Source organism: Gymnodraco acuticeps, unplaced genomic scaffold (genome assembly GCF_902827175.1).
Source record: "Gymnodraco acuticeps unplaced genomic scaffold, fGymAcu1.1, whole genome shotgun sequence".
Taxonomy (NCBI): Eukaryota; Metazoa; Chordata; class Actinopteri; order Perciformes; family Bathydraconidae; genus Gymnodraco; species Gymnodraco acuticeps.
In genome coordinates, this window is record NW_022991920.1 from 1 (window position 1) to 27,931 (window position 27,931).

Sequence of the window (27,931 nt, forward strand, 5' to 3'; positions counted from 1 at the left end):
GTGTGTGTGTGGTGGTGTTTGTGTGTGTGGTTGTGTGTGTGTGTTACTGTATGTGTGCATGGACTCATTTTAACTTAATGTGTCATCGGAGTTGCTTCCGTCACTGCTGCCTCTTTGTCAGTGGAGTTTTTGAATAGTTGAAAACGCAGCAATATTAAAGCATGTACAGATTCCATTATACGTTAAATTCATGCACTCAAAATATCAATAAAGTACAAAAACTAGCAAAAGGGAATTAGCAAAAACATGTACTTAAAGTATCAGAAGTAAAAGTACTTATGCAGAGTGACTTCTGTCAGTATTACTATGATACCATTTGATCGCTATTATCTATGCATTCATTGACAAAAAGTAACATTTATCTTTGAAAGTTTGATCTGTAACAATAGGTTCTATTTGAAATATAGTAGCTGCAGCTCATCACTACAGATTCCTCCTTCATTTACCTAGATGAGATAAGGCCTCATTTGGGTAATTTAACCAAAATATGATTCCTTAAATATATTCTTTATTGTATTTCATTGATTGATAAAGGAATTAACATCATGCAAAAGTAGCATAACATACTGTTTTGCCCTGCTTTTGTTTAACATCATGAACATGACAAAATGAAAAGCCAATAATCTACATAATCATCATAACTTAAACATATTATCAAATACATCAAGTCAAAACTGGGGATGATTCAAGTTGATGATACATATGTTTTTAAACCCTTAGTTTCTCCTCTTAAAATATATTTGCAGAAAACAGAAAGACACAAAAAACAGGTTTGACTTTTTTATGTTCCTTCGAATCTCCAAATGCATGTGTGCAGTATACATGTAGAGCATAAGATACAATCAGCTGATAAATATAAAATTCAGTAAAATAGTACTCTAGTCATGTAAACTGGATTTTAGATCTACGACACAAGTGGTACCAAAACACTACATGCCTGCTCATCTAAAACACGACGTCTGAGTGCGTCTCCTATTATTACAAATGCACACTAGCTTTGCTCAGCACTAGTTTGAGGTCAAAGGTGACGGTAGCGAGGGGGTGAGGAAGTGTGGGTGAGACTCTAAATCCATACAGAAACATCTGTTGCTCCCATTTGAACACCTTTCTCCTGTTGCTGAAAACCAGCTCCTAACTCAATAGGTGTGTTAAAGTTTTGTAAAGACATTCTGTGTTGTTTCTGAGCGATGCAATGGTATCCATGATGTTTCCCATCGCTCTGGAACATCCCATACTCCAGGAAGCTTAGGGAACATCGGTAATCATTGCAACATGTTGGCCAGGACTGAGCACTACTTGGGGGCAGTAACGTATAAAGTATTCGGAAGCAAAAAATAGAAATAATCAAGTAAAGTAAATAGCTTAAAACTGTGCTAATTGAGTTAATAGTAACTTTTCCCCACTGCTTGTTGTTTGGGTAAACACTGTTTCCATTCACAATGGTCTCAGTGAGTGAACTGTGCATGTCTGTGAGAGGGACTCAGATCTAGATAAATAAAGTCAAAGTGAATAAACATTAAGATAAGGTCTGACAAGTATTGTGCTGATAAGGTGCCAATAAAGCTGATGATAACAGTGCGACCGCGGAGGTAGACTAGTCATGCAGCTTTTATTGCACACGTGTCAGACTTCAAGATTAAACAACATTAATCCATAAAACACTGTGGACAAACATGTTGATAACTATAACTAGGTGTTGCTGATTCTGAGCTATCCATGTTTGAACGCTAAGATACTGTGTATAGATAAATATGTTATTTGTTGGCAATACTTAATACAAGATTGCAAACACATCAACAATGAGAAAACCTTCTTACATGCTGGTCCTAATTAGAGGAAAACGAGTAAGAAGACAGTCACCACAACCAACATAATTAACATCTATCTTATTACCTAGATGGTTTCATTCTGTATATTTTATAACCAAAGCCAGCTTCTAAATGTATATAAAGTCAAATGCACGGAGCGATCTACTTGATTCCTTGTTTCCACTGTAAGTTAATGAGACACATCAGCCCAGGGAGATGATTAGCATTTAGGATCAAACCTGTAATCAGTTGTGTTGAGCATCTGATGCTTGTTTGTGGGGACGCTTGGTTTCGTTTTCATGACATCTAACAGAACTTAAGTGTGGTGGAAACAGCATCTGTGAAACCTTGGCGTAATGTCTCCCTCTCTGTGTGTCAGGCAGAGGTGAAGAAAGCGAGAGGAGACGTTTCCTGATATTCTTCCAGAGCCTGAACCCGAGCCAACCAGCCCAATGTCAGACTTTGAAAACTCCTACAACTATGTCTGTGAGTCTCCATGTTCAGATTTAAAGGTCACATATTGTGCAAAATCCTCTTCTCCATGTCTCTTCTACATCAACATGTGTCCCCTCTTCTTCATGTCTCTTCTACATCAACATGTGTCCCCTCTTCTTCATGTCTCTTCTACATCAACATGTGTCCCCTCTTCTTCATGTCTCTTCTACATCAACAGTGTCCCCCTTCTTCCATGTCTCTTCTACATCAACATGTGTCCCCTCTTCTTCATGTCTCTTCTACATCAACATGTGTCCCCTCTTCTTCATGTCTCTTCTACATCAACAGTGTCCCCTCTTCTCCACGTCTCTTCTACATCAACATGTGTCCCCTCTTCTCCATGTCTCTTCTACATCAACATGTGTCCCCTCTTCTTCATGTCTCTTCTACATCAACATGTGTCCCCTCTTCTCCATGTCTCTTCTACATCAACATGTGTCCCCTCTTCTTCATGTCTCTCTACATCAACATGTGTCCCCTCTTCTCATGTCTCTTCTACATCAACATGTGTCCCCTCTCTTCATGTCTCTTCTACATCAACATGTGTCCCCTCTTCTTCATGTCTCTTCTACATCAACATGTGTCCCCTCTTCTCCATGTCTCTCTACATCAACATGTGTCCCTCTCTTCTTCATGTCTCTTCTTCACATCAACATGTGTCCCCTCTTCTTCATGTCTCTTCTACATCAACATGTGTCCCCTCTTCTTCATGTCTCTTCTACATCAACATGTGTCCCCTCTTCTCATGTCTCTTCTACATCAACATGTGTCCCCTCTTCTTCATGTCTCTTCTACATCAACATGTGTCCCCTCTTCTTCTTCATGTCTCTTCTACATCAACATGTGTCCCCTCTTCTTCATGTCTCTTCTACATCAACATGTGTCCCCTCTTCTTCATGTCTCTTCTACATCAACATGTGTCCCCTTCTTCATGTCTCTTCTACATCAACATGTGTCCCTCTTCTTCATGTCTCTTCTACATCAACATGTGTCCCTCTTCTTCATGTCTCTTCTACATCAACATGTGTCCCTCTTTTCATGTCTCTTCTACATCAACATGTGTCCCCTCTGTGGAAAGAGACTCTGAAAGTTTCAGGAACAAAGATCTCTCTCTTTTGATCAATTTCTAAAAAAACCTGTCTAAAAATGAGCTGATCAGATTTTGGCCACTTTATGATGTCATAACGATGTGTTGTCTTGTGTAACCATTAGCCAACCAGCCACCAAGGTAACCCCCCCCCCCCCCCCTTATCACCTGAATCTCCTCCTAGAGCTCCATTGAGTTCTTTGTAACCAAATGTCTCTCAGAGGGGCGTGGGGAGGGGCTCCTTATTTTCATCTAAAGGAACAGACAGAGAATCAGCACTTTGGAAACAGGGCTGAAACAGAGGGGATTATGGGTAATGCTGCAATGATCTGTTTGGTGTTTCAGCCAATCAGAGACAGAGTCTGTATATATCTGAGACCTGTAATATATTGAGGAAAAACAGTATAATAGGGGACCTTTAAAGCTTCCTATCCAGAAACACTACGGCAGAACTGTGGAAAGAACTGCATCACGTTACTCCAAATAATAACCACAAGTTTTAACAGCTGTACTTTGAAGTAGCAACGTCATATTTCATGAATGCAACATTCCTGTTCTTCTCATTAGTCCTACTCTGTCATATTATTTTCTGTTCCTCAGTGTCTAGACTAGCCAGTATGGACCAGGCGATCCACAGGCTGGATGTGGGTCACTACACTCTGGATGTTAAAGTCAGTCAGCTAATGGACCGTCTGACCAGGGTGGATGGTAAGAAGATCACTCTCTCCCACAAATCTTCCAATATAATTTCTCTTCATGGATTTATTTCCCAGTCCAACAATTATTTTCCTTCCTATTTCTGGTCTGTATTTCCAGCAACTTAGTCGGTCAGTTTCATGGTAAAATAGTCATACTGTATGATGATAAATGCATCGCCCATCTCTACTAAAACGTGAAGTATCTGCAGTGAAATGCATCCAAATAGAGTCAAAATTGGTGTTGATATTGCCCAAGGTGGAAGAAGCAAGATGAATGAAAACTAAACTATGAATTAAATGTAAGAAAGTTAATGGGCGGAACTACATTTGGTGTCCTCCATCGACTTATGTTATAATTTACTTTCATGTGCAATCCATTTGATAGTCTTGGTTAACTTAAAACAAGCAGGAATTCACAAATGGTGCAATCACATAATGCACATGCAACTAGCCTTGCATGTGCATGTACACACACACACACACACACACACACACATCACTTCAGGGGACATTACATGCATTTCCTGGAGACTTATCCTAACCTTAACCATAACATGCCTATCCCTATCCCTAACCAAGTCTTCACCCTAAAATGATGTCCCCATAAGGGAGGAGAGTCCCCACACGTGACTGTGTAAACAGATTTAGGTCCCCACAAGGATAGTAATGCTAGGACGGACACACACACACACACTCACACAAACTTGACCCGACATGGCAAACCTCCGCCTCCTAGGGCAAAAACTGTTGCCACTAAATACTTGAAAATGTTCTAGTACAGAGCGAGCCAGCACCAGACACTTTTTACTCTGCTATGGACGGTCTTGCACTAATGTACATTCCCAAAGATATTGAAGTGACCGTTATTCTGTATATATTGATTGTTGTGTTTTTATCTTAATGTGTGCATATGTATAAATGTGTCGGTTGATTGTGTATATATAGGATTTACATACATATTTCTATATTTGTATTCAGGATTGTGGAAACGGTATTTCGATCTCTCTGTCTGTACACACAAACTGAAAGATTGACAATGAAGTTGACTTTGACTTGAGCTATAGAGCAGCTGTTTGCAGTTAATATGAGGATGCATTTTTCTGACTAATTTCATGACTCTTTTTTGTTGTTCCCTTCCAATAACATCGCAGCTAGAGTGGAGGGGCTGGAGGACAGCATCGCGGAGGTCTACCAGCACAGCAAGGTCAACCGCAAAGAGATGGGAAGACTGGAAGGTAATGGAGATATGTTCCTACAAACATGACTCCAAGTTGATGCCACAGAATCAGAATCAGAAATACGCTATTTATCCCGAGGGAAATTAGGTTTTTGAATGAAATAAAACAAAAGACAAAATATAATAAGTTAATACATAACAATAATTTAAAGTAATCCTTTCCAATACAAAGATAAACATTAAACGATTACAATACTATATAAACATAATAAGTATGTAAAGTAAGCAACAGTTGGTGTATGCCATCCATGTATGGTGATAGTATGTCAATACTTTGTTTACAAAATGTTGCACTGCCCCCAAGTGGCCAAAAATATATTGGCAGGTTTTTTTTGGCTTCTCATCTTGTTTCTCTTTTGCTTCTCAGGCTGGTCAGAAGGGACACAGGTTGGGATACAAATGCTATCCTCGTGTACAATAGCCTCGGAACTACGCCTCAGCTTCCAGAAAGTGCCAGGAGCGCGGCGGCCGCATGGCGATGCCCCGAGACCGAAAGGAGCAGGAAGCCCTCGCCGACTACGTGAAGTCCTACTTCCACCCGGGGAACTGGCCCGTGTGGCTGGGCATCAACGACCTGCGATCTGACGGCCTGTACGTGTTCGATGATGGGTCGAGGGTCTCGTATTTCCAATGGCGGAGACACTTCCTGTCCAGCCAGCCGGACGGAGGGAGGCGGGAAAACTGTGTGGCGATGTCCTCGGACGATGGCGACTGGTGGGACCATTACTGCGATCGCACCATGAACTATATAGTGCGAGTTTGGATAACAGGGAGGCACTTTTAAAATGAACTCTCTTCAAGATTTAAAGGTCACCTATAGGCAAAGTCCTCTTCTTCATGTCTCTTCTACATCAACATGTGTCCCCTCTTCTTCATGTCTCTTCTACATCACCATGTGTCCCCCTCTTCTTCATGTCTCTTCTACATCAACATGTGTCCCCTCTTCTTCATGTCTCTTCTACATCAAACATGTTGTCCCCTCTCTCATGTCTACTTCTAATCACATGGTCCCCTCTTTCTTCATGTCTCTTCTACATCAACATGTGTCCCCTCTTCTTCATGTCTCTTCTACATCAACAGGTGTCCCCTCTTCTTCAATGCTCTTCTAATCAACATGTGTCCCCTCTTCTCATGTCTCTTCTACATCAACATGTGTCCCCTCTCTTCATGTCTCTTCTACATCAACATGTGTCCCCTCTTCTTCATGTCTCTTCTACATCAACATGTGTTCCCCTCTTCTCCATGTCTCTTCTACATCAACATGGGTCCCCTCTTCTTCATGTCTCTTCTACATCAACATGGTCCCCTCTTCTTCATGTCTCTTCTACATCAACATGTGTCCCCTCTTCTTCATGTCTCATCTACATCAACATGTGTCCCTCTTCTTCATGTCTCTTCTACATCAACATGTGTCCCCTCTGTGTAAAGAGACTCTGAAAGTTCAGGAACAAATATTCTCTCTCTTTTTGTCCTGATCCATTTCTATAAAAACCTGTCTGAAAATGAGCTGATCAGATTTTGGCCACTTGATGTCATAACGATGTTTTGTCTTGTGTAACCATTAGCCAATCAGCAACCAAGGTAACCCCCCCCCCCCACCTTATCACCTGCATCTCCTCTAGAGCACCATTGAGTTCTTTGTAACCAGATCTCTCTCAGAGGGGCGTGGGGAGGGGCTCCTTATTTTCATCTAAAGTAACAGACAGAGAATCAGCACATTTGGAAACAGGGCTGAAACAGAGGGGATTATGGTAATGCTGCAATTGATCTGTTTGGGTGTTTCAGCCAATCAGAGACAGGTTCTGTATATACTGAGAGCTATAATATATTGATGAAAAACAGTATAATAGGGGACCTTTAACACCTTACTTTGACCACCAGTCATTTGTTATGAGAAATAAAACTCCACTCTATCTTCAAATAACTTATTGCCCTTTGAAAGACACTTCAAACTTGGATGGTATAATGAAAACTAGCGTGTTTAAAACAAACAAAATATCCAGTATAAATTCATTTGTATTTGCTATAAATGCAGCATTGTTTCATTTAGTGTCAGTATCTTTTTAAGATAAATACATTTTACATGATAACCATTCACTGTATTTAAGTTTTTTGAAGTCAAACACGTGTCTCGCATTTGAGCATTGCTATAAGTAGTGAATAATATTATATTTCTCACGCAGCTTTGGTGACATGAATGTAAACCAAATCAGGTGTCTGCTTTGATTTCCACGCCTAGAAGTCTCAATATTTGTTAAAGGTTTCATAAAAACCTGGAGGCACTCTTTCACCAATCATTACATACTGACCCTTTTGAAGATATATCCAATGTGTGTTTGGGTTTGACACAAATTAGGGATTATTTAACTGTTTGTTTCTGAATTTGAAGATTTTTTTAACCGGTCTGGTGGTGGCTGTGATTTCTCTGTTATAACCGCTGATTCTTCAACACCTCTGAGACACCGGAGCATTTTCAGAGTCCTCTTTCAGACACATGGTAACCGTACTGTACGTAGATGTATCCAGTCACTGTACGTAAAAAAGAGTTGTACATAAAATGCTGAATGTACACGTTTTCATAAATCTTTACTAAAGTTCAAACACGTTTTACGAGTTGTTTTTTCTGATCACTCAAGAAAAGAGAGATTTGCCTCCTCAGCAGGACTTCAAATCTTTCGATACTGTGCCACAAAAAAATGCTTTTCAAGGCCAATTCCCTAATATTAGTCTCTGATTAATTACTTTGAGAGATACAGAGATATTTGTTCATCCTGATTACAAATCTAACCAGATATATTTACTTTCTTTCCTCATTGACATCAAGGCATACTAAGTGACAGCAACATCTGTAATGAAAAATGTATTATTATATTTTCTTTCTGTACTTAACACTATTCACATGGTTACCAAAGGATCTGATACCCTGCCATGCATATACTGTAAGAAGCCCTTAGTTGTCACCATGATATTAACAACAAACTAGTCACAGATCATGAACATTAATATTAATTTATACAAATATATATGAACAGATTTGTTGTACAAGCAGCAATTATTTGTATTGTAATAGCAGATTTATCTAAAAAAAGTGTCTGCATTAAAACATGTAGTCAGAAATGTTTATTGTTTAAGGCCACATGGAGACACAGAGAAGACCAGATGTCTCTGCCTCACTGTTCTGCATCGGTCACGTCTCTTCATGGGAGTCATGAGAGCGTAGTCGTGACGTCATTAACGTGAGACAAAAGAGCTGCTCTTCTTCTGTGGTGTCGGTGATGGCGGTAACCACTTTAGTTCACATATCTTTTAGTTAGATTAGAGATTAGATTTAGAGTTAGAGGAGGCCGGCGGCCTGCAGGATGTCCTCCACACTTCGGCCGGTCCATCGGGCTTTTAGACGGGTGACAGAGGAGGACTTTCCCCGCTTCATCCAGCAAGAAGTCTCCTCCCAACTGAAACCATAAAACAGCTGCTTCATGAATAGCTTTTTATATCAGCGTGTGCTTCAAATGAGTCAATTACATGCAGAGGGAAGTGGTTTCAGATCATTATAAGCAGACCCTGCAGCTCTATAGAGTGCCACAGTGATGCGTCCTAAAACCTGGAAGTAAGTTAGCATTTTACCACTTCCGGTTCCTTCGACAAAAACCAATGGCATTTCTCCATAGGCTTTAGGAAAATAGCTGGAAATAAGGTCTGTGGTTGAGACGCATTTAAGAGACGGATCACGTTTTGTTCTACGACATTAAATCCATCAGCAGTGACCCCACTGGTGATTTCTGAAGAGTTGACGTGTCTGAAAAACGATGGTTGTTAACAAGTGGCTGAATAGGACTACAGAAGTTGTCCAGGCCGTTGTACGTCATTACGCCGAACACGTAAACACTCCTCTAAGTTAGTTTCTGTTCTGCTTGAAAGCAAGTACCTGCTTCCTGCTAACTGTTAAAACAAACGCTTCAACTTGAACCATTTTGAATCTGTATGTTTGAATATAGATCTTGGCGTGACGTTGAAGCAGCGACCCTGCTGTTGTTCCTATAGCATAACGTTAGCATTTTGCTTCTGGCGACTAGATTTATGGTTAGAAAATGATAAAAGTAGGATAGACATTGTGGAGATTATCCGCTGAACCAAAACGTGATCCGTCTCTTAAAGTGTTTTCAACCACAGACCTGATTTCCAGCTATTTTCCAAAACCCTACGGAGAAATTGCATTGCTTTTTGAGGAAGGAACCGGAAGGAGTTTACTTCCGGGTTTTAGGACGAGTCACTGCGCCACTATTGTATTCTTGCATTTTTTACTAAGATGAAAACATTTTGAGGCAATAAATGTCGAAATGTGGTTACTCTGTACATTTTCCAGCTGATATGTTTGAAAATGTTGCTCACAATTCTCATATTCAAGCCAGAAATACATAGAAACCATATTGTATATGCAATTATAACGATATGTTTATCTGTAAAAAAAGTACATGGGAAATGATAAATATTCTTTATCAAATATTTACATGCAGCGCTTCTTTTTTCTAAGTACTTTATTTTTTAGTTGTACCTCATTTAGACTGATTTAATTCAGTAGATCACATTTACCCTCACTACCATTTCCTGTTGTTATTAAATGTTGTTTTTAATACAAATAAATATATTGTTTTAGTGGTTTTAACTGTACCCAAGAAGTGTCTTTATTTGTTTTTATCAAGATGGAATAAGACGATAATGGCACTTAATTTAAAAGGATGTTTTTGTAAGTATTTTGTTGTTGGTCAGGGCAATAATAAAGTCTCTCAGTTTCTAAGCCACAGCTCCAAGAGGGTGAGAAGTTAATAAGTGACCCAGCAGCACATTTTCAATCCCCAGGCGCGTTAATCTACCCAAGAATTTCGGCACATTTTTCTTTGACGTCACTGATTCAGGCCTCTTATCGGCACCTCAGTGTCAAAGTATTCTCTGTGTGGCACATCTGTACCTGGTAGATGTCCTTCAGCATGTGGGGGGGGCATGTCGGGGAAGTCTCTGTCCACGGCTGGGTACTCTGAGTACTGCAGCAGGCAGCCGAACCTCATCACCTTCGCGTAGGACGAGCCGAGGCCGAAACTCCTGTAGACCTGAGGCAGAGAGGCAAGGCACGTTTATTGATATAGCACTTTTCAACACAAGGCAATTCAAAGTGCTTTAAGAGACATTAGAAAGCAAAGATAATAAAACATGAATAACACAGGAACATGAATAAAAGTTACAGTGCAGAGTGAGATGTGAATAGTTCAATTAAAAGCAGCTTCAAAAGAAAGTCTTCAGCCTGGATTTAAAAGTAGTCAGAGTTGCAGCGGACCTGCAGGTTTCTGGGAGTTTGTTCCAGATATTTGACAATATCCCGAACCAGATTCTCACATTCCTCGACCCCTAGTCTTCCCGTGAAATGATACTTTCCTAACCTTTTTAAATTCCTCTCATCCTTCTCTGTGTTGCATCCCCAGACAACACAGTTTCCTGTTTTACTCTTACCCTTTAAACCACTTTTCTTTTCAATTCCCAGAATTAGGATTATTTAATAGAACATATATGATTTCAGCAGGAACACATGATGGCAGCTTCATGCACTCACAAGCAAAGAGAGAAGAACATCCTCTGTGGATACTGTGATATTAAAAGTGCTTCTGTGACATTTGGAAAATATTCTGTCTACATATTTGGTAGATTGCCCCTCGTCTTCATCTCACATCTGCTAACATCTGGCAGTTGGCTTTTCAGGATAAATGTTTTGGAGGCTTTTACTCACTCTGCTTTCAGGACAAATCATCAGCTTCTAAATCCTCTGTTCCCATCAGCCTCTCTGACACAGCTATAATCTTCTTTAACCGGTTTTATTTTATTTTTGGGAATGGTAAATGGACTGTACTTATATAGTGCTTTATCCAGTCTTTAAGACCCCTCAAAGCACTTTACAGACTACATGTCGTTCACCCATTCATACAGAGCAGTGTACCTTACTCTAGGACCTAACATTCACACACATTCACACACCGTTGGCCATCGGGAGAAACTCAGGGTTAAGTATCTTGCCCAAGGATACATCGACATGTTGGCTGCATGGGCTGGGATCGAACCCACAACCTTCTGGTTGAAAGACGACCGCACTCCCTCACAGCCACAGTCGCCCAAAGCAAATCCTAGTTTTTAGTAAATGCCTTAAAGGTCCCCTATGATACTGTTTTTCATCAATATATTATAGCTCTCAGATACAGAACATGTCTCTGAAGTGTTTGGCTCCAAACACCAAACAGATCATTGCAGCATTACCCATAATCCCCTCTGTTTCAGCCCTGTTTCCAAAGTGCTGGTTCTCTGTCTGTTACTTTAGATGAAAATAAGGAGCCCCTCCCCACGCCCCTCTGAGAGACATTTGGTTACAAAGAACTCAATGGTGCTCTAGGAGGAGATTCAGGTTGATAAGGTGGAGGGGGGGGGGGGGGGGGGGGGGGTTACCTTGGTGGCTGATTGGCTAATGGTTACACAAGCCAACAAATCGATATGACATCATAAAGTGGCCAAAATCTGATCAGCTCATTTTCAGACAGGTTTTTATAGAAATTGATCAAAAGAGAGAGGAATCTTTTGTTTCCTGAAACTTTCAGAGTCTCTGTCCACAGAGGGGACACATGTTGATGTAGAAGAGACATGAAGGAGAGGGACAACAGTGTTGATGTAGAAGAGACATGAAGAAGAGGGGGACACATGTTGATGTAGAAGAGACGTGGAGAAGAGGGGACACATGTGGATGTAGAAGAGACATGAAGAAGAGGGGGACACATGTTTGATGTAGAAGAGACATGAAGAAGAGGGGACACGTGTTGATGTAGAAAGAGACATGAAGAAGAGGGGACACATGTTGAATGTAGAAGAGACATAAGAAGAGGGGACACTGTGTTGATGTGAAGAGAACATGACAAGAAGAGTGGACACATGGTTATTGTAGAAGAGACATGAATAAGGAAGGGTACACATGTTGATGTAGAAGAGACATGAAGAAGATGGGATACATGTTGATGCAGAAGAGACATGAAGAAGAGGGGACACCATGTATGATGTAGAAGAGACATGAAAGAAGAGGGGACACATGTTGATGTAGAAGAGACATGAAGAAGAAGGGGACACATGTTGATGTAGAGAGAGACTGAATGAAAAGAAGAGGGGACACAGGTGGTTGATGTAGAAGAATCAATGAAGAAGAGGTTGGGACACATGTTGATGTTAGAAGAGACATGAGAAGGGAGGGACACATGTTGAGGTAGAAGAGACAGGAAGAAGAAAAAGGGGACAAATGTTGATGTAGAAGAGACCGGAAGAAGAGGGGACACCACTGTTGATGTAGAAGAGACAATGAAGAAGAGGGGAACACATTGTTGATGTAGAAGAGACATGGAAGAAGAGGGGACACAATTGTTGATGTAGAAGAAGATCATGAAGAAGAGGGGACACATGTGATGTAGAAGAGACATGAAGAAGCACCGGTTGGACACATGTTGATGTAGAAGAGAACGTGGAAGACAGAGCGGGACACATGTTGATGTAGAAGAGACATGAAGAAGAGGACACATGTTGATGTAGAAGAGACATGAACAAGTGGGTTTTGCATAATAGGTAACCTTTAGTATTTCTACTATGCTCTTCGTTTAAAGTGGATAGGGTGAATTCTGTATATAGACTGTATATATATAAAAAAGACCCAGATCCTGACCTTCCTCTGTGGATCCAGCAGCATGTCGAAGGTAGATCCAGTCTGCTCCCTCCACACCTGAGCTCCCTGCAAACCCCCGAAAGCAACGACCACGACCCGCACTGACCGAGCCTCCAGGACAGCCTGCAGCCACAGTATCAAAAACATGTATATTTGGCTTTTAAAGGATCTGTTATTCTCACTTTTCCACATTTCTGTGTAACTGCAAGTCATTTATTTGTAGGAAAGTTAATGGGTCGTGGCTGCAATGCCTTGGGAAAATGTTGGAACCTTTTGAAGCCAGAAAAAACACTTAAGGAATGCATGTGTTTAAAGGAATATTTTCAAAATATATGGAAATTAATAGGCAGATAAATCCTTACGAAGTTTGGGGATTTCTTTGTATTTGTTTTGAAAAAGATTCAATGCGTTGTCGCTTTAAAGACTGTGACACCTGGTGGCTTCGAACGGTAACGCAGATCTTCAGAGTGGGCCAAAGCATTAAAACACCTCTCGGATTTTAATAGTTTTTATTCTTATAGTGTTTAATAAAAGTCTAAATATATATAAAATACTACGGTTTCAAGATGTGACATTACACCATATGTTGATAGAGATTGCTAACCTTATTTCATTTTGCTTTGGATAAGAGCATCGGCTAAATTAAATGGAATAATAATGATATATTGTTTGCATTCGTTTTGTAAAATGGCAAGAAGGGGAAAGGTAGGAGGAGGTGGTCTTTATTTTCTGAATTTAAATGTATTTGTGTGTTTGTGCCATCCTGGAAAGACAACTTGAAAATATACGTGTTTTCTTTACCAGTTTGTCCTTCAGCTCGGCCACGTGGTCTCGTCACGGCAGTCATCCGTAATGTCTGATGAGAACCAGCAGAGTCTTCTCCCCCCGACCCAGGAACTGACCCAGAGTCACACTCCTGAGAACAACACAAAGAAAACTTTCTATTGAAAACGTCAATATGGCCACGAGGGTTTGAATGTGTCTTCTTCAGTGCTTTCAGCAAGAAGCCCCTCAAAGACCCTCGATTCTGGCTGTGTATGTCATCTTTGCTGTGATTTTTTATATTTGTCTGACCCCAGCACCAGAGGACAAGAAACTTAACCCACCAATATTTTCTTTTAAAGTTACCTCTTTCTGCAGGAATCTGATGAACTGATGTTTTCAGAGAGAAAGTTGCTTTTCAGGGAATTTGTAAATGTAGTGCACTCTGGGTATTTGTATTTGTTTAAACAGATGTCTTCCTTGCTGTGTAAGGGGAATGATGCCTCCTGCTGTTTATGACATTGCATTGCACGCTTTAGACTGATGAGCAAAGTTTGCCTTTTATATAGTGAGTCATTTAAAAATGAATTATTTTTACTTTAAATAAATAAAATAAACGTCAATATGGCAAGTATTTAATCTAGACCGACATATAACAGTGTTTCAGTATTAACAATAAGAGGCGATAAGAGCATCAACAACAGAGGTTCAGTTTGTGAACTCACTCTCCGCTGCGCCCGTCAGTGAAGGCCGTGTCGGGGCTCAGGCTGGTGGCCATCTTTCCTCCTGACAGCTGTCTGTCTGTCGTCTGCAGGCCTCCGTCCACGCTCTCCAGGAAGGAGTCCCACTCTGACTGCGTGTGCGCACACACACACACACACACACACACACACACACAGGTTATAGCCAGATAAATACCAGTAAATCACACTGTATCATTTTTTTTGCATTTGACTAAATACAAAAAAATACAACTACTTTGCACACTTTTCTTATGTATTCAATATCCTACGTTAATATTTTAGCACTTGGTATATCTATAGTTTATTCTAACTTATTTCTTTATATTTTATTCTAAGGATATTCACCTGTTGATATGTATATACTTAGTGTTTATTTTCTATGTATTTCTTGCTGTACAATCCATCTATTTATTTATATGTGTCGATGTATCTTGTTTATAAAATAATAATTAGTACATGCAGTTAAAACTGGGTCTATGAATCTGATTGTAACCTGATGAATATAGTACATAATATGCACAATTAAAACTGTATATATTTAAAGTGGACCTATCATGCTATATTTGAATAATATATTGTAGGGCCATACCTATATAAAACATGTCTGTGAAGTTTTTTTTTCAAAATACCAAACAGATCATGCATTTTAGCCATGCCTCATTTCGCTCTATTTGCTCTTTTTTAGCCCTGTTTTTGCAGGGGCTGATTCTGTGAGAAGTCTTCTTCGCTGCTTTGGTGGCAGACTACAGCGCCACCTACAGGCCTGGCATATGTACTACAGCGTCTCCAGCGCTTTCGAGCGGCAATGGCCGTGGCTGTCTCCTCCTGATAGGTGGAGAGTTGCCCATATAGACGGAGCTCCTCGTTCCTGAAGTCAGAGATATTTCAAATCTGGATCAGTCTGTATCAGATCCGATGTAGCCCCGTTTTTAGAGATTTGGGTATGGAGGAAAAGAGACAGGGTTGTGTTTTCTGACACTTGGTGAGTTCCCTGACACCCCGGGGACACATATTCATGTATAAAAGACGTACAAAAGTGCATGTTGCATGATAGGTCCCCTTTAAAATAAATACAAAGCCCAAAAAGCTTCACTCATACAGACCTCCAGCTGCAGAAGCTCCTCCACCTTATCTCTCACTGTGGCATTGCTGAAAAAATACAAAGCTTTATTGACAAACAGGCGCCACCCAACTTTATGAATAACAGAACAAAAGAAAAGTAATTGATTAACGACTGTAAGTCAATCTTAGCGTGGGAATAAGCAACGTCCATTGGCAGGTATTTTTATGATGATTCGCCACAGGGCTTTTTGTGGAGTCTAGACTTTGGATTGGTTAGGGTGGAGCTCAGTGTCAGGATGGGACGTGTGCCCAATAAAAGTGTGTTAAAAAGCATTCAGACTATCATGGAACATACAGTCTTTTAATAAATGCTGGAGGCAATGAGAACACACCTGTAAAGGAATGATAGAAAACCTGTAGTAACGCCTAAAAGACCCAAATTACACACACCATAAAGCTGTATGGAATTTCATTTATAAAATTAAAGACACAAATGTGTTTCTTTATTATCACTTTTATCATCATTCTGGTTTTATGTACAGTGGTGGAAAAGACACCGTAACACTGTAAGATACTCCAAGTAAAAGTATTGCATTGAGAATGATACTTAAGTAAAAGTATTTGAAAATGTACTTAAAGTATGAGTATTACAATGACTCGTTGCAGAACAATTCTTAAAAGGGGCCCTGTTATAAAGGATTTTTTTTGCATGTAAAAGGTCTGCAAATGATAACATCCCTGTGTTCCCCATTCATACATTTAAATACTTAAAAAGGAAAAAGCAATAAACTTTCATATTTGAGAAGCTGAAGCTGTGAAATGTTTTTACGTAAAGAAATTGCTGCCTCATCAACCCACTCATTGTAACAGGTGCTTAAACTTACTTTTGGGTCATTTTAAAAGTAATTGTTTCATAAGTTGTGTGTGTAAAAATGGTCTCTAGTAACTAACGCTGTAATTAAATACAGTGAAGTAAAAACTGCAATGTTTCCCTTTGAATTGTAGTGAGGTGGAAAGTGCTGCAAAAATAAAGCACCAGTAGCTCATAAGTGCACTTAAAGTTCCCCTATTATACTGTTTTCCATCAATATATTATAGGTCTCAGATATATACAGAGCCTGTCTCTGATTGGCTGAAACACCAAACAGATCATTGCAGCATTACCCATAATCCCCTCTGTTTCAGTCCTGTTTCCAAAGTGCTGATTCTCTGTCTGTTACTTTAGATGAAAATAAGGAGCCCCTCCCCACGCCCCTCTGAGAGACATTTGGTTACAAAGAACTCAATGGTGCTCTAGGAGGGAGATTCAGGTGATAGGGGGGGGGGCGGGGGGGGGGGGGGGGTTACCTTGGTTGCTGATTAGCTATGGTTAACTTCAAGAAAATCATGTTATGACATCATAAAGTGGCCCAAATCTGATCAGCTCATTTTCCAGACAGGTTTTTATAGAAATGGATCAGGACAAAAAGAGAGAGAATCTTTGTTACTGAAACTTCAGAGTCTCTTTACACAGAGGGGACACATGTTGATGTAGAAGAGACATGAAGAAGAGGGGGGATACATGTTGATATAGAAGAGACATGAAGAGAGAGGGGATAACATGTTGAGTGTAGAAGAGACTGAGAAAGGGACACATGTTGATGTAGAAGAGACATGAAAGAAGAGGGGGACACATGTTTGATGTAGAAGAGACATGAAGAAGAGGGGATACATGTTGATATAGAAGAGACATGAAGAAGAGGGGATACATGTTGAGTGGAGAAGAAGAGACATGGAGAAGAGGGGGACACATGTTGATGTAGAAGAGACATGAAGAAGAGGGGACACATGTTGATGTAGAAGAGACATGAAGAAGAGGGGACACATGTTGATGTAGAAGAGACATGGAGAAGAGGGGACACATGTTGATGTAGAAGAGACATGAAGAAGAGGGGACACATGTTGATGTAGAAGATACATGAAGAAGAGGGGATACATGTTGATATAGAAGAGACATGAAGAAGAGGGGATACATGTTGATGTAGAAGAGACATGGAGAAGAGGGGACACATGTTGATGTAGAAGAGACATGAAGAAGAGGGGACACATGTTGATGTAGAAGAGACATGAAGAAGAGGGGACACATGTTGATGTAGAAGAGACATGGAGAAGGGGGGGACACATGTTGATGTAGAAGAGACATGAAGAAGAGGGGACACATGTTGATGTAGAAGATACATGAAGAAGAGGGGATACATGTTGATATAGAAGAGACATGAAGAAGAGGGGATACATGTTGATGTAGAAGAGACATGGAGAAGAGGGGACACATGTTGATGTAGAAGAGACATGAAGAAGAGGGGACACATGTTGATGTAGAAGAGACATGAAGAAGAGGGGACACATGTTGATGTAGAAGAGACATGAAGAAGAGGGGATACATGTTGATATAGAAGAGACATGAAGAAGAGGGGGATACATGTTGATGTAGAAGAGACATGGAGAAGAAGAGGGGACACATGTTGATGTAGAAGAGACATGAAGAAGAGGGGACACATGTTGATGTAGAAGAGACATGAAGAAGAGGGGGACACATGTTGATGTAGAAGAGACATGGAGAAGAGGGGACACATGTTGATGTAGAAGAGACATGAAGAAGAGGGGACACATGTTGATGTAGAAGAGACATGGAGAAGAGGGGACACATGTTGATGTAGAAGAGACATGAGGAAGAGGGGACACATGTTGATGTAGAAGAGACATGAAGAAGAGGGGGACACATGTTGATGTAGAAGAGACATGAAGAAGAGGGACACATGTTGATGTAGAAGAGACATGGAGAAGAGGGGACACATGTTGATGTAGAAGAGACATGAGGAAGAGGGGACACATGTTGATGTAGAAGAGACATGAAGAAGAGGGGACACATGTTGATGTAGAAGAGACATGAAGAAGAGGGGACACATGTTGATGAAGAAGAGACATGAAGAAGAGGGGACACATGTTGATGTAGAAGAGACATGAAGAAGAGGGGATACATGTTGATATAGAAGAGACATGAAGAAGAGGGGATACATGTTGATGTAGAAGAGACATGGAGAAGAGGGGACACATGTTGATGTAGAAGAGACATGAAGAAGAGGGGACACATGTTGATGTAGAAGAGACATGAAGAAGAGGGGACACATGTTGATGTAGAAGAGACATGGAGAAGAGGGGACACATGTTGATGTAGAAGAGACATGAAGAAGAGGGGACACATGTTGATGTAGAAGAGACATGGAGAAGAGGGGACACATGTTGATGTAGAAGAGACATGAGGAAGAGGGGACACATGTTGATGTAGAAGAGACATGAAGAAGAGGGGACACATGTTGATGTAGAAGAGACATGAAGAAGAGGGGACACGTGCTGATGTAGAAGAGACATGGAGAAGAGGGGACACATGTTGATGTAGAAGAGACATGAAGAAGAGGGGATACATGTTGATGTAGAAGAGACATGAAGAAGAAGGGACACATGTTGATGTAGAAGAGACATGAAGAAGAGGGGACACATGTTGATGTAGAAGAGACATGAAGAAGAGGGGACACATGTTGATGTAGAAGAGACATGGAGAAGAGGGGACACATGTTGATGTAGAAGAGACATGGAGAAGAGGGGACACATGTTGATGTAGAAGAGACATGAGGAAGAGGGGACACATGTTGATGTAGAAGAGACATGAAGAAGAGGGGGACACATGTTGATGTAGAAGAGACATGAAGAAGAGGGGACACATGTTGATGTAGAAGAGACATGGAGAAGAGGGGACACATGTTGATGTAGAAGAGACATGGAGAAGAGGGGACACATGTTGATGTAGAAGAGACATGAAGAAGAGGGGACACATGTTGATGTAGAAGAGACATGAAGAAGAGGGGACACATGTTGATGTAGAAGAGACATGAAGAAGAGGGGGACACATGTTGATGTAGAAGAGACATGAAGAAGAGGGGACACATGTTGATGTAGAAGAGACATGAAGAAGAGGGGACACATGTTGATGTAGAAGAGACATGAAGAAGAGGGGACACATGTTGATGTAGAAGAGACATGGAGAAGAGGGGACACATGTTGATGTAGAAGAGACGTGAACAAGTGGATTTTGCATAATAGGTGACCTTTAAGTACAGTACTTGTGCAAATGTACTTAGTTACTTTATCCACCACTGGTTATATACTCGTACTTACTGATAAAACTTCTTCCATATGGCCTCTGCCTCGCTCCTCTTCTTCACTCTGAGGCTGCACAACAGCAACAACACAAACAATTATAATAATACAATGATTATAATTGAATTAATCACACTTAATTCTACTTATGAATGTTTCTACAAGTGTTGTGAACCTTTTGTAGAAGTCTGCTCCGGCTGTGATCAGGCCGAATAAAATGGAGATCTTATGGGGGGACGAACTTCTCCAGGGACTCTGCAGGAGAACAAAGGGACGCAGTGATTGGTCGGGCTGCTTTGTGCAATGTCACTGTGTGTTGGCAATAAAGCATGACAAGGATTACATTTCAACACCTTCAATCCAGGCCTGATCTCACTAATCTGCTTTAACAACTAATGAGGAGAATGGGTTGTAGCCAGCCTTTACATATTCAAAAGGAAACCTGTGAATTATAATTAATAATGTAATAATATGTTATAAACAGTGGTAACGATTGTCAATGTAGCTTAAAACTGGTTTATTTCAACTAGATTTGCCATTTTATCTGAAGTTATAATGATGCAACAACTGCAAAATGTCTTGCACTTCGAAGTTTTTTGCTTGTTGGGAAAACAAATGAATTACAAAAACAAACAGATCGTTATATCTGAACTATCTCTTTTTGAATTATTAATGGTTTACAGCAGAGCTGCCCAGTACGTCGTCGACCGCGGGGGCAATGCTGGTAGATCGCGAGTCATTCATAATAATAAAAAAATCCAGCTCCAATAGACAAAGCAGGGTTTGATCCCGCCTCCCTGCCACTTAATTCAAGAGTTTACTTGATTGACAGAAATAGCGACCTATCGCTTTCCAGTCTGTTAACCCAGAATGCAAAGCGATACAAAATCAGTCAAGTGCCGGGAAAACTCAAATTAAGTTAAAGAGACAAACAACAAAATGAGTGCGGGACCGAGCAAGAAGCTAAAGACAAACCACTTCCACCCAGAATGGGAGGAAGAATATTTTGTTGTGATGTCACATTCAAAGGTTATTTGCCTTATTTGTAAAGCAAGCGTCGCTTTGCCAAAGAAAGGTAACGTGGAGAGGCATTATCGGAGTGTTCACAAGGCATATGACAGCGACTTCCCTCCGAGTAGCGAGTTGAGAAAGATCATGTATTATTGCTACACAAACATTATCTTGCAGTCTTAGTGTCGCCAACTCCTTTCTAACATGCAAAAAGACAAACAAATGCGTCTATGGTCGGTGTATTTTCGACCTTTCCAATCCAGACGAGATCTCTCTCCCCAGTCTGTGTGCGAGGGGGCGGAGCAGTTTACACACACGCGGCGGCTACATGCGGGCAGCAACACACGGAGGAGATGGCGGAGAGACCTCCGAGGTGTGGTTAAACTTTACCCGTCTCGATGTGGAGAATGCTCGTTGCCAAAAGTGCAATAAGAGTTTAGCATGTAAGGGCGGTAACACGAGCAATTTGTCTAAACATTTAGCAAAAGTGCTCCACATTCAGACGGAGAAATGCACCGACTGTCTTAGTAGCTCTGTAGCCCCATCCACTAGTGATGTGTCGGTCGCGAACGAGCCGGCTCTTTTAAGTGAACGACGGAAGCCGGCTGTCCGCGAACGAGCCGTTTTTTCTTTTTTTTGCGGAGGGATCTAGATCGGCATGAAGGCACATTATGCAATGTGCACGTTATCCCGCTTGTTACATGGCCACATTCTCAACAAAGTGACGACATGACTCCCAATATTAATTGAAATGCTTTTATGGATTTAGAAAATAATTTTATTGATTAAAAAATAGTTGTATGTATTTATTTAAATTGACATGCATCCGCTAAGAAAAGTAGTCCGTTGTTACTGTTTGAACTAACGTAGCAACGACAGGAACTGCTTCGAGAGTGTTTTTGAGGAGCTTTTTGATTACAGATTTGAAAACATCGTTGCTTGCTTTAAAAGTAGCACAATTCATTATGTCAAACCTTGAAAGTATCTAGATACCCCTGCCCTAATGCCAAAGTAACTGGCAACTGAATATGTGTCGCCGTTTGATGTCTATGTCTGCGTAAAAAGGGGGGTTTCTGCCCCGTTACTTCAATAAGAATAAAACACGGAGGAGGGAGATCTCTTTTTCTCCCCCTCTTCTGAGAGCCCATCAGCTGATCTCAGAGCATGCTCCCCTCTCATGCAGGGGGGCGTGGTTTCTATAGCTAATAGTTACTGGTGTTATGTATGCTAGCAGCAACACACGGAGTTAACTACATTATACAAACATGGGTTAATGATTAGAGGTAACTGAGTTATTTATTTAGTTAAAGTTTCAGCTCTTCTGTCATCAGATTATTTAATACGATTTGTTAAAACATTGTTGTTTCTTTTGATGTGAAATATTATTTATTTTATTTAAATAAAAAGCAATGTTAATTTTGTTCAAAATGTGTTTAGTTAATTTAATAATATATGCATTTTTGAATCAAGTATTAATCTTTATTGTCTTCATTGTTAATTTCCACATGCCTAAAACAACCTCAAGCTACATCTAAAAGTTGATGGCTAAATAAGAGCGTTTGAGAAATTGTGCAAGGCATACAGTAATAGTCCGAATAGTCGATTAATCGTTTCATTAATCGATTATAAATGTAGTCGTTTGTTGCAGCCCTATTGTAGTTATCCCATGTATAAATAAAACGTGTTGTTCAGCAACCCTTGCAATTTGGGATTTTATTTTTGGTTGGTAGACCTCAGTGAGCTGGTCATTTCAAAAGTAGCTCACCAGCCAAAAAAGTGTAGGCACCCCTGGTTTACAGTATGTTTTTTTAATTCATTACGAATAGATTTGACATGTCATGTAATGGCCATCTACCCACGAACTTCAACTACATTTTAACACGTTTATGCTTGTTGTGACCAATATAAATGAAACAATAATTAACTAATTATCATAAAACCCGAACCTATATTACCTCTTCTTTAATTCGGCGTGACTAAAAGCTATTTAACAACACGCATTATAGTAAAATATCGTCTTTTAGTATTGATTCACGTGCTTCCTTCTGTCGAAAGCAGAATAGCACAGCATTATAAAAGCATAAAACAAGGTGCTTTTTGGTATTTTATGTGAGCCGAATTATTTATAAGACGAAAATAATACACTCTAAATTAACATAAGTCAAATTAAAGTGGTGTCTACCTTTCTTGGCATAAAACAATTTTAAATGTCCAAAATGTAAATGGAGTATTGCCTCTCTTACCTGCTGCTTCCTGCCGGGCTGTCTGCAGCAGAACTTCGCTCAGGTTGAGCAGCAAACTGAGAGCACAGGTTAAAGTGTCCTCAGAGACAGACACGTCCTCATCCATGGTCCCCGGCTCTCCTCTGCTCTCACACACCGACAGTAACGGGACAACTAGTGAACTACAAGTGTGTGTGTCGAGAGACCACGTGACCTCGTGACGTGGGTTTAAAGCATAGACTGTATGTTGAAAGCCCTTTAAAGCCATACCGTGCAGTCAATTGTTAAAGCCTGACTGTTGCAACACTGAGGGGTTTCTCAATTTTTGGGGAAATGTCACATTCACAAGAAGAAATGGACTGACTCTGAACCAAATTGTAGTCCTTTTTACGGAGAATTAAAACAATATGGCACCACAATTAAAAAATAAAGATGTATAAATTAAGAAGGACATCTAAACAAAATGTGTATTTAATGAATATTTTACTTGAAATTTCACCTTTTATTTGTATCACTATCTTTTTGCACTAACTGTGCTGTTAGTATATATGTATATACTAACTATGTATATAGTGTCCTTACTGTAAGGTATTTATTATATGTACAGCACTTTGGCTCGACCAAACATCGTTTTAAAAATGTGCTATATAAATAAAACTTGATTTGATTTGATTTTCCTTTATCTCTTTATTTACCTACTTTACTTTTGTATCTGTATGCTGTGTGTATATAATGTATGATGTAAATATATACATTTTGTTGTATAAGGGGGGGCAGTAGTAGTTTTAAGTTATATACAGTGGGGCAAAAAAGTATTTAGTCAGCCACCAATTGTGCAAGTTCTCCCACTTAAAAAGATGAGAGAGGCCTGTAATTTTCATCCTAGGTACACTTCAACTATGAGAGACAGAATGGGGGGGGGGGAATCCAGGAAATCACATTGTAGGATTTTTAATGAATTAATTGGTAAATTCCTCGGTAAAATAAGTATTTGGTCACCTACAAACAAACAAGATTTCTGGCTCTCACAGACCTGTGGGCCCACCCACATGCACGTCTGGCCCACCCACAGCCAATCAGCGCTTCATAGCGCAGAGCCGGGAAGCCCAGAAAGAAGTGCCACAAACTGCAGTTCATCTAGTGGCCGACAGGGGATGGATGCAAAAAGGAGCAATTCCCATAGACCCCCATGTTAAAATGCCCAACTTTACAGCAGAAATAAACATGTTTCTAGCCTGGATCCAATAAAACTTATTCTGGATATAGTTCGATTCCACCTTCATGACAATGGAATAGGGAGTGCATTTTTTTACCGTGAGTTTTTATAGTAAGTAAAGTAACTTTTGCCGTGAGTGAATGAGCGAGGGGGGCGGGGGAGTTTACACACACGCAGCTGCTACATGCAGCAACACACACAAGGAGGAGATGGCGGAGAGAACGCACTCCGAGGTGGTTAAACTTTACCCGTCTCGATGTGGACAATGCTCGTTGCCTAAAGTGCAATAAGAGTTTAGCATGTAAGGGCGGTAACACGAGCAATTTGTCTAAACATTTAGCAAAAGTGCTTCACATCCAGACGGAGAAATGCACCGGGTTCGACTGTCTTTCTAGTAGCTCTGTAGCCCCATCCACGAGGAACGTTTCCACGTCAGGTGTTATGTATGCTAGCAGCAACACACGGAGTTAACTACATTATACAAACATGGGTTAATGATTAGAGGTTATTTATTTTGTTAAAGTTTCAGCTATTCTGTTTACAATTCTGTCATCACATTATTTAATACGATTTGTTAAAAACATTGTTGTTTCTTTTGATGTGAAATATTATGTATTTCATTTAAATAAAAAGCAATGTTAGTTTTGTTCACAATTTGTTTAGTTAATTTACCTTACCACGATAAAATGTTAAAGGACCGGATCGATAAGACATAGACATACTTTATTGTCATTTCAACAAGACACAGAGTGTACTATTAAAACGAAATGTCGCTGTACTGGCTTACAGGAACAGGACAATATAAAAACTTGCTAAAATTGTACATATAAATAAATAATAGTGACGTGGTGCTGATAAAATTAAAGATAAAGTGTGCGTTTAAAATATAAAGACTTACTATACATATAAATAAAATAGACATACTATATAACAAATATGTGCTCTTTACACAGCGTAATGTAATCTCTGTGTTACTGGTCTACTTGCTGTTCAGCAGTCTGATGGCTTGGGGGAAAAAGCTATTGCAGAATCTGGCTGTTCTGCTCTTAATGCTGCGGAACCTCTTGCCGGAGTGCAGCAGGGAGAACAGAGCATGGTGAGGATGAGGGGGGTCTTTCAAAATGTTCTGGGCTTTTGTCAGGCAGCGTTTCTGAGCGGTGTCTCTGATGGGAGGGAGAGAAACTCCGATGATCTTCTCTGCTGTCCTGACCACTCTCTGCAGAGACTTCCAGTCTTTGGCGTTGCAGTCTCTCGACCAGATGGAGATGCCGCTGGTCAGCACGCTCTCTATGGTTCCTCTGTAGAACGTGGTGAGGATGGGAGGGGGGAGCTGCGCAGGAAGTGTAGGCGCTGCTGTGCCTTCTTAAATAGTGATGTAGTGTGAGTGGACCAGGTCAGACTGCTTGTGATATGCACCCCCAGTAACTTGGTGCTGTCTGTAGTCTTCACTGCTGTGCCGTTGATGTGGAGTGGTGGGTGACAGTGCTTTTTGTTCCTGAAGTCGACAATGATCTCTTTTGTTTTATCGACATTCAGGATCAGGTTGTTGGTGTTACACCAGTCTGTCAGATGTTTCACCTCCTCCCTGTAGGCCTGTTCGTTGTTGTCCCTGATGAGTCCCACCACTGTTGTATCGTCCGCATACTTTATGATGTGGTTGGTACTGAACCTGGAGCATAAGCATAAGCACTATCGATAAAAGTAGTAGTACCGTTGTGTACCCTATGTGGATGTCAGTTTTACACACATTCTGAGGCCGCCGTGCCTATGTTTTTTGTTTTCACTGCTAATTTATGCTTATGTTCTATTAGTGCATTAAAAAATCATTAATGAAGTTTCAACTCAGACCCCACGCTTAATATGTCACCTACATTTCTCCAGGCCCACCCACACAATAATTCCTCGCTACGCCACTGGTTTGAACTCGTTATCAGTATAAAAGACACCTGTCCACAACCTCAAACAGTCACACTACAAACGCCACTATGGCCAAGACCAAAGAGCTGTCAAAGTTGTAGACGCTGCTTTGAGTGACAACCTCCTTCCATCAGCAAGGGCATTGAAGATGAAACGTGGCTGGGTCTTTCAGCATGACAATGATCCCAAACACACCGCCCGAGCAACGAAGGAGTGGCTTCGTAAGAAGCATTTCAAGGTCCTGGAGTGGCCTAGCCAGTCTCCAGATCTCAACCCCATAGAAAATCTTTGGAGGGAATTGAAAGTCCGTGTTGCCCCAAAACATCACTGCTCTAGAGGAGATCTGCATGGAGGAATGGGCCAAAATACCAGCAACAGTGTGTGAAAACCTTGTGAAGACGTACAGAAAACGTTTGACCTCTGTCATAGCCAACAAAGGGTATATAACAAAGTATTGAGATGAACTTTTGTTATTGACCAAATACTTGTTTTCCACCATAATTTGCCAATAAATTCTTTAAAGATCAGACAATGTGATTTTCTGGATTTTTTTCTTCTCATTCTGTCTCTCATAGTTGAGGTATACCTAGGATGAACATTACAGGCCTCTCTCATCTTTTTAAGTGGGAGAACTTGCACAATTGGTGGCTGACTAAATACTTTTTTGCCCCACTGTATTTGACAAACATTTACCAAGATTCACAGTTTAACCTGAGTGTCCCCATTCACATACCGAATGTCCACAATACACTGTTCAATTGTACATCTGTTTGTAGTCATCATATTAAAAAGTGTATACATTCCTTACGTATACAGTATTTTATCTACTCAAAAGCATAGGTGTAGTTTTTTTAACAATAAAGCTGTGAAAAGTGGCATTTTAAGCTATTAAACATGTGAAAAATGCAATGTGAATGTTTGCCTAGGGCCCCCACCGACTCTAGGATCGCCACTGCATTTAGTCAAAATACAATAAAGCTATTAAACAGAAATCAAGATGAAAATGATAAAATAATACAAATAAAATGTATTATATAAAATAGAAGAAGCACCAACATCAATGTGTGTCCTGTTTTAGCAGTGTTGTGCTACATGTATTACAATAAATCCATTGGGAAAAGGACTATAAGTATTGTATTACATGCAAGAAACACAGAGACTGTTCACATTATCAATCAGTTTTATTGACTGCTGAACATTCAATCACCCGTTCAATGAAAACAAATAAAAAATCCCTCCTTCAAGTTTTAAAAACCCACCATAGCACTGAATGACTGGGTCACAGTGCAAAGATAAAGAGGACAAAAAGACGAGCAGTTAGCACAATCATTGATATAAGAAAGCCGACCGTCAACAATGCTGGAACTAAATGAGATATACCATGAAAGAGATGAGTTTGTTCTGTGTGGAATGAAATGCTGAATGTAGGGAAGCTGCCATTCAATTAAGAAGTCCTGCAGCGCAGAGCCATATAATAGAAGAGTTATGACATCTCCGTTCACTCCAATGGACCACTTTTTTACAGCAATGGCGGATCGTGGAGCCTCTCAATCGTTCCCCGGAAGTTAGCGCCAAGGCTAGCAGAGCTGTGGAGTTGCAGCATAATAGACCGTTCGTGACGGACTTTTAAAGGTAAGAAGAAGTTTAAAGATTTATATTGCGGATATTATCAGTACATCTGATTCAATTTAACATGTGTATTAAAGGATGTCAGTGGATTATCCCTAAATTAGTAGATTTAGGG

At 40.3% G+C, this 27,931-nt stretch overlaps 2 protein-coding genes across 2 annotated transcripts; one reads left to right on the top strand and one right to left on the bottom strand.

Moving 5' to 3' along the window:
* Nucleotides 1-2,187: 2,187 nt before the first annotated feature.
* Nucleotides 2,188-6,164, top strand: clec11a (C-type lectin domain containing 11A; the record flags this gene model as incomplete). Its single annotated transcript, XM_034200200.1, is given in 4 exon segments — nucleotides 2,188-2,294; nucleotides 3,991-4,098; nucleotides 5,240-5,323; nucleotides 5,693-6,164. Coding segments are annotated over 4 exon segments (444 nt in total). The 3' UTR covers nucleotides 5,911-6,164.
* A 2,150-nt stretch (nucleotides 6,165-8,314) lies between these two features.
* On the bottom strand, nucleotides 8,315-23,273 carry selenol (selenoprotein L). The gene is given in 10 exon segments (XM_034200190.1): nucleotides 8,315-8,777; nucleotides 10,292-10,430; nucleotides 13,061-13,183; nucleotides 13,862-13,976; nucleotides 14,548-14,675; nucleotides 15,669-15,714; nucleotides 19,840-19,893; nucleotides 19,997-20,055; nucleotides 20,057-20,076; nucleotides 23,076-23,273. Coding segments are annotated over 10 exon segments (816 nt in total). The 5' UTR covers nucleotides 23,182-23,273; the 3' UTR covers nucleotides 8,315-8,751.
* Nucleotides 23,274-27,931: the final 4,658 nt, after the last annotated feature.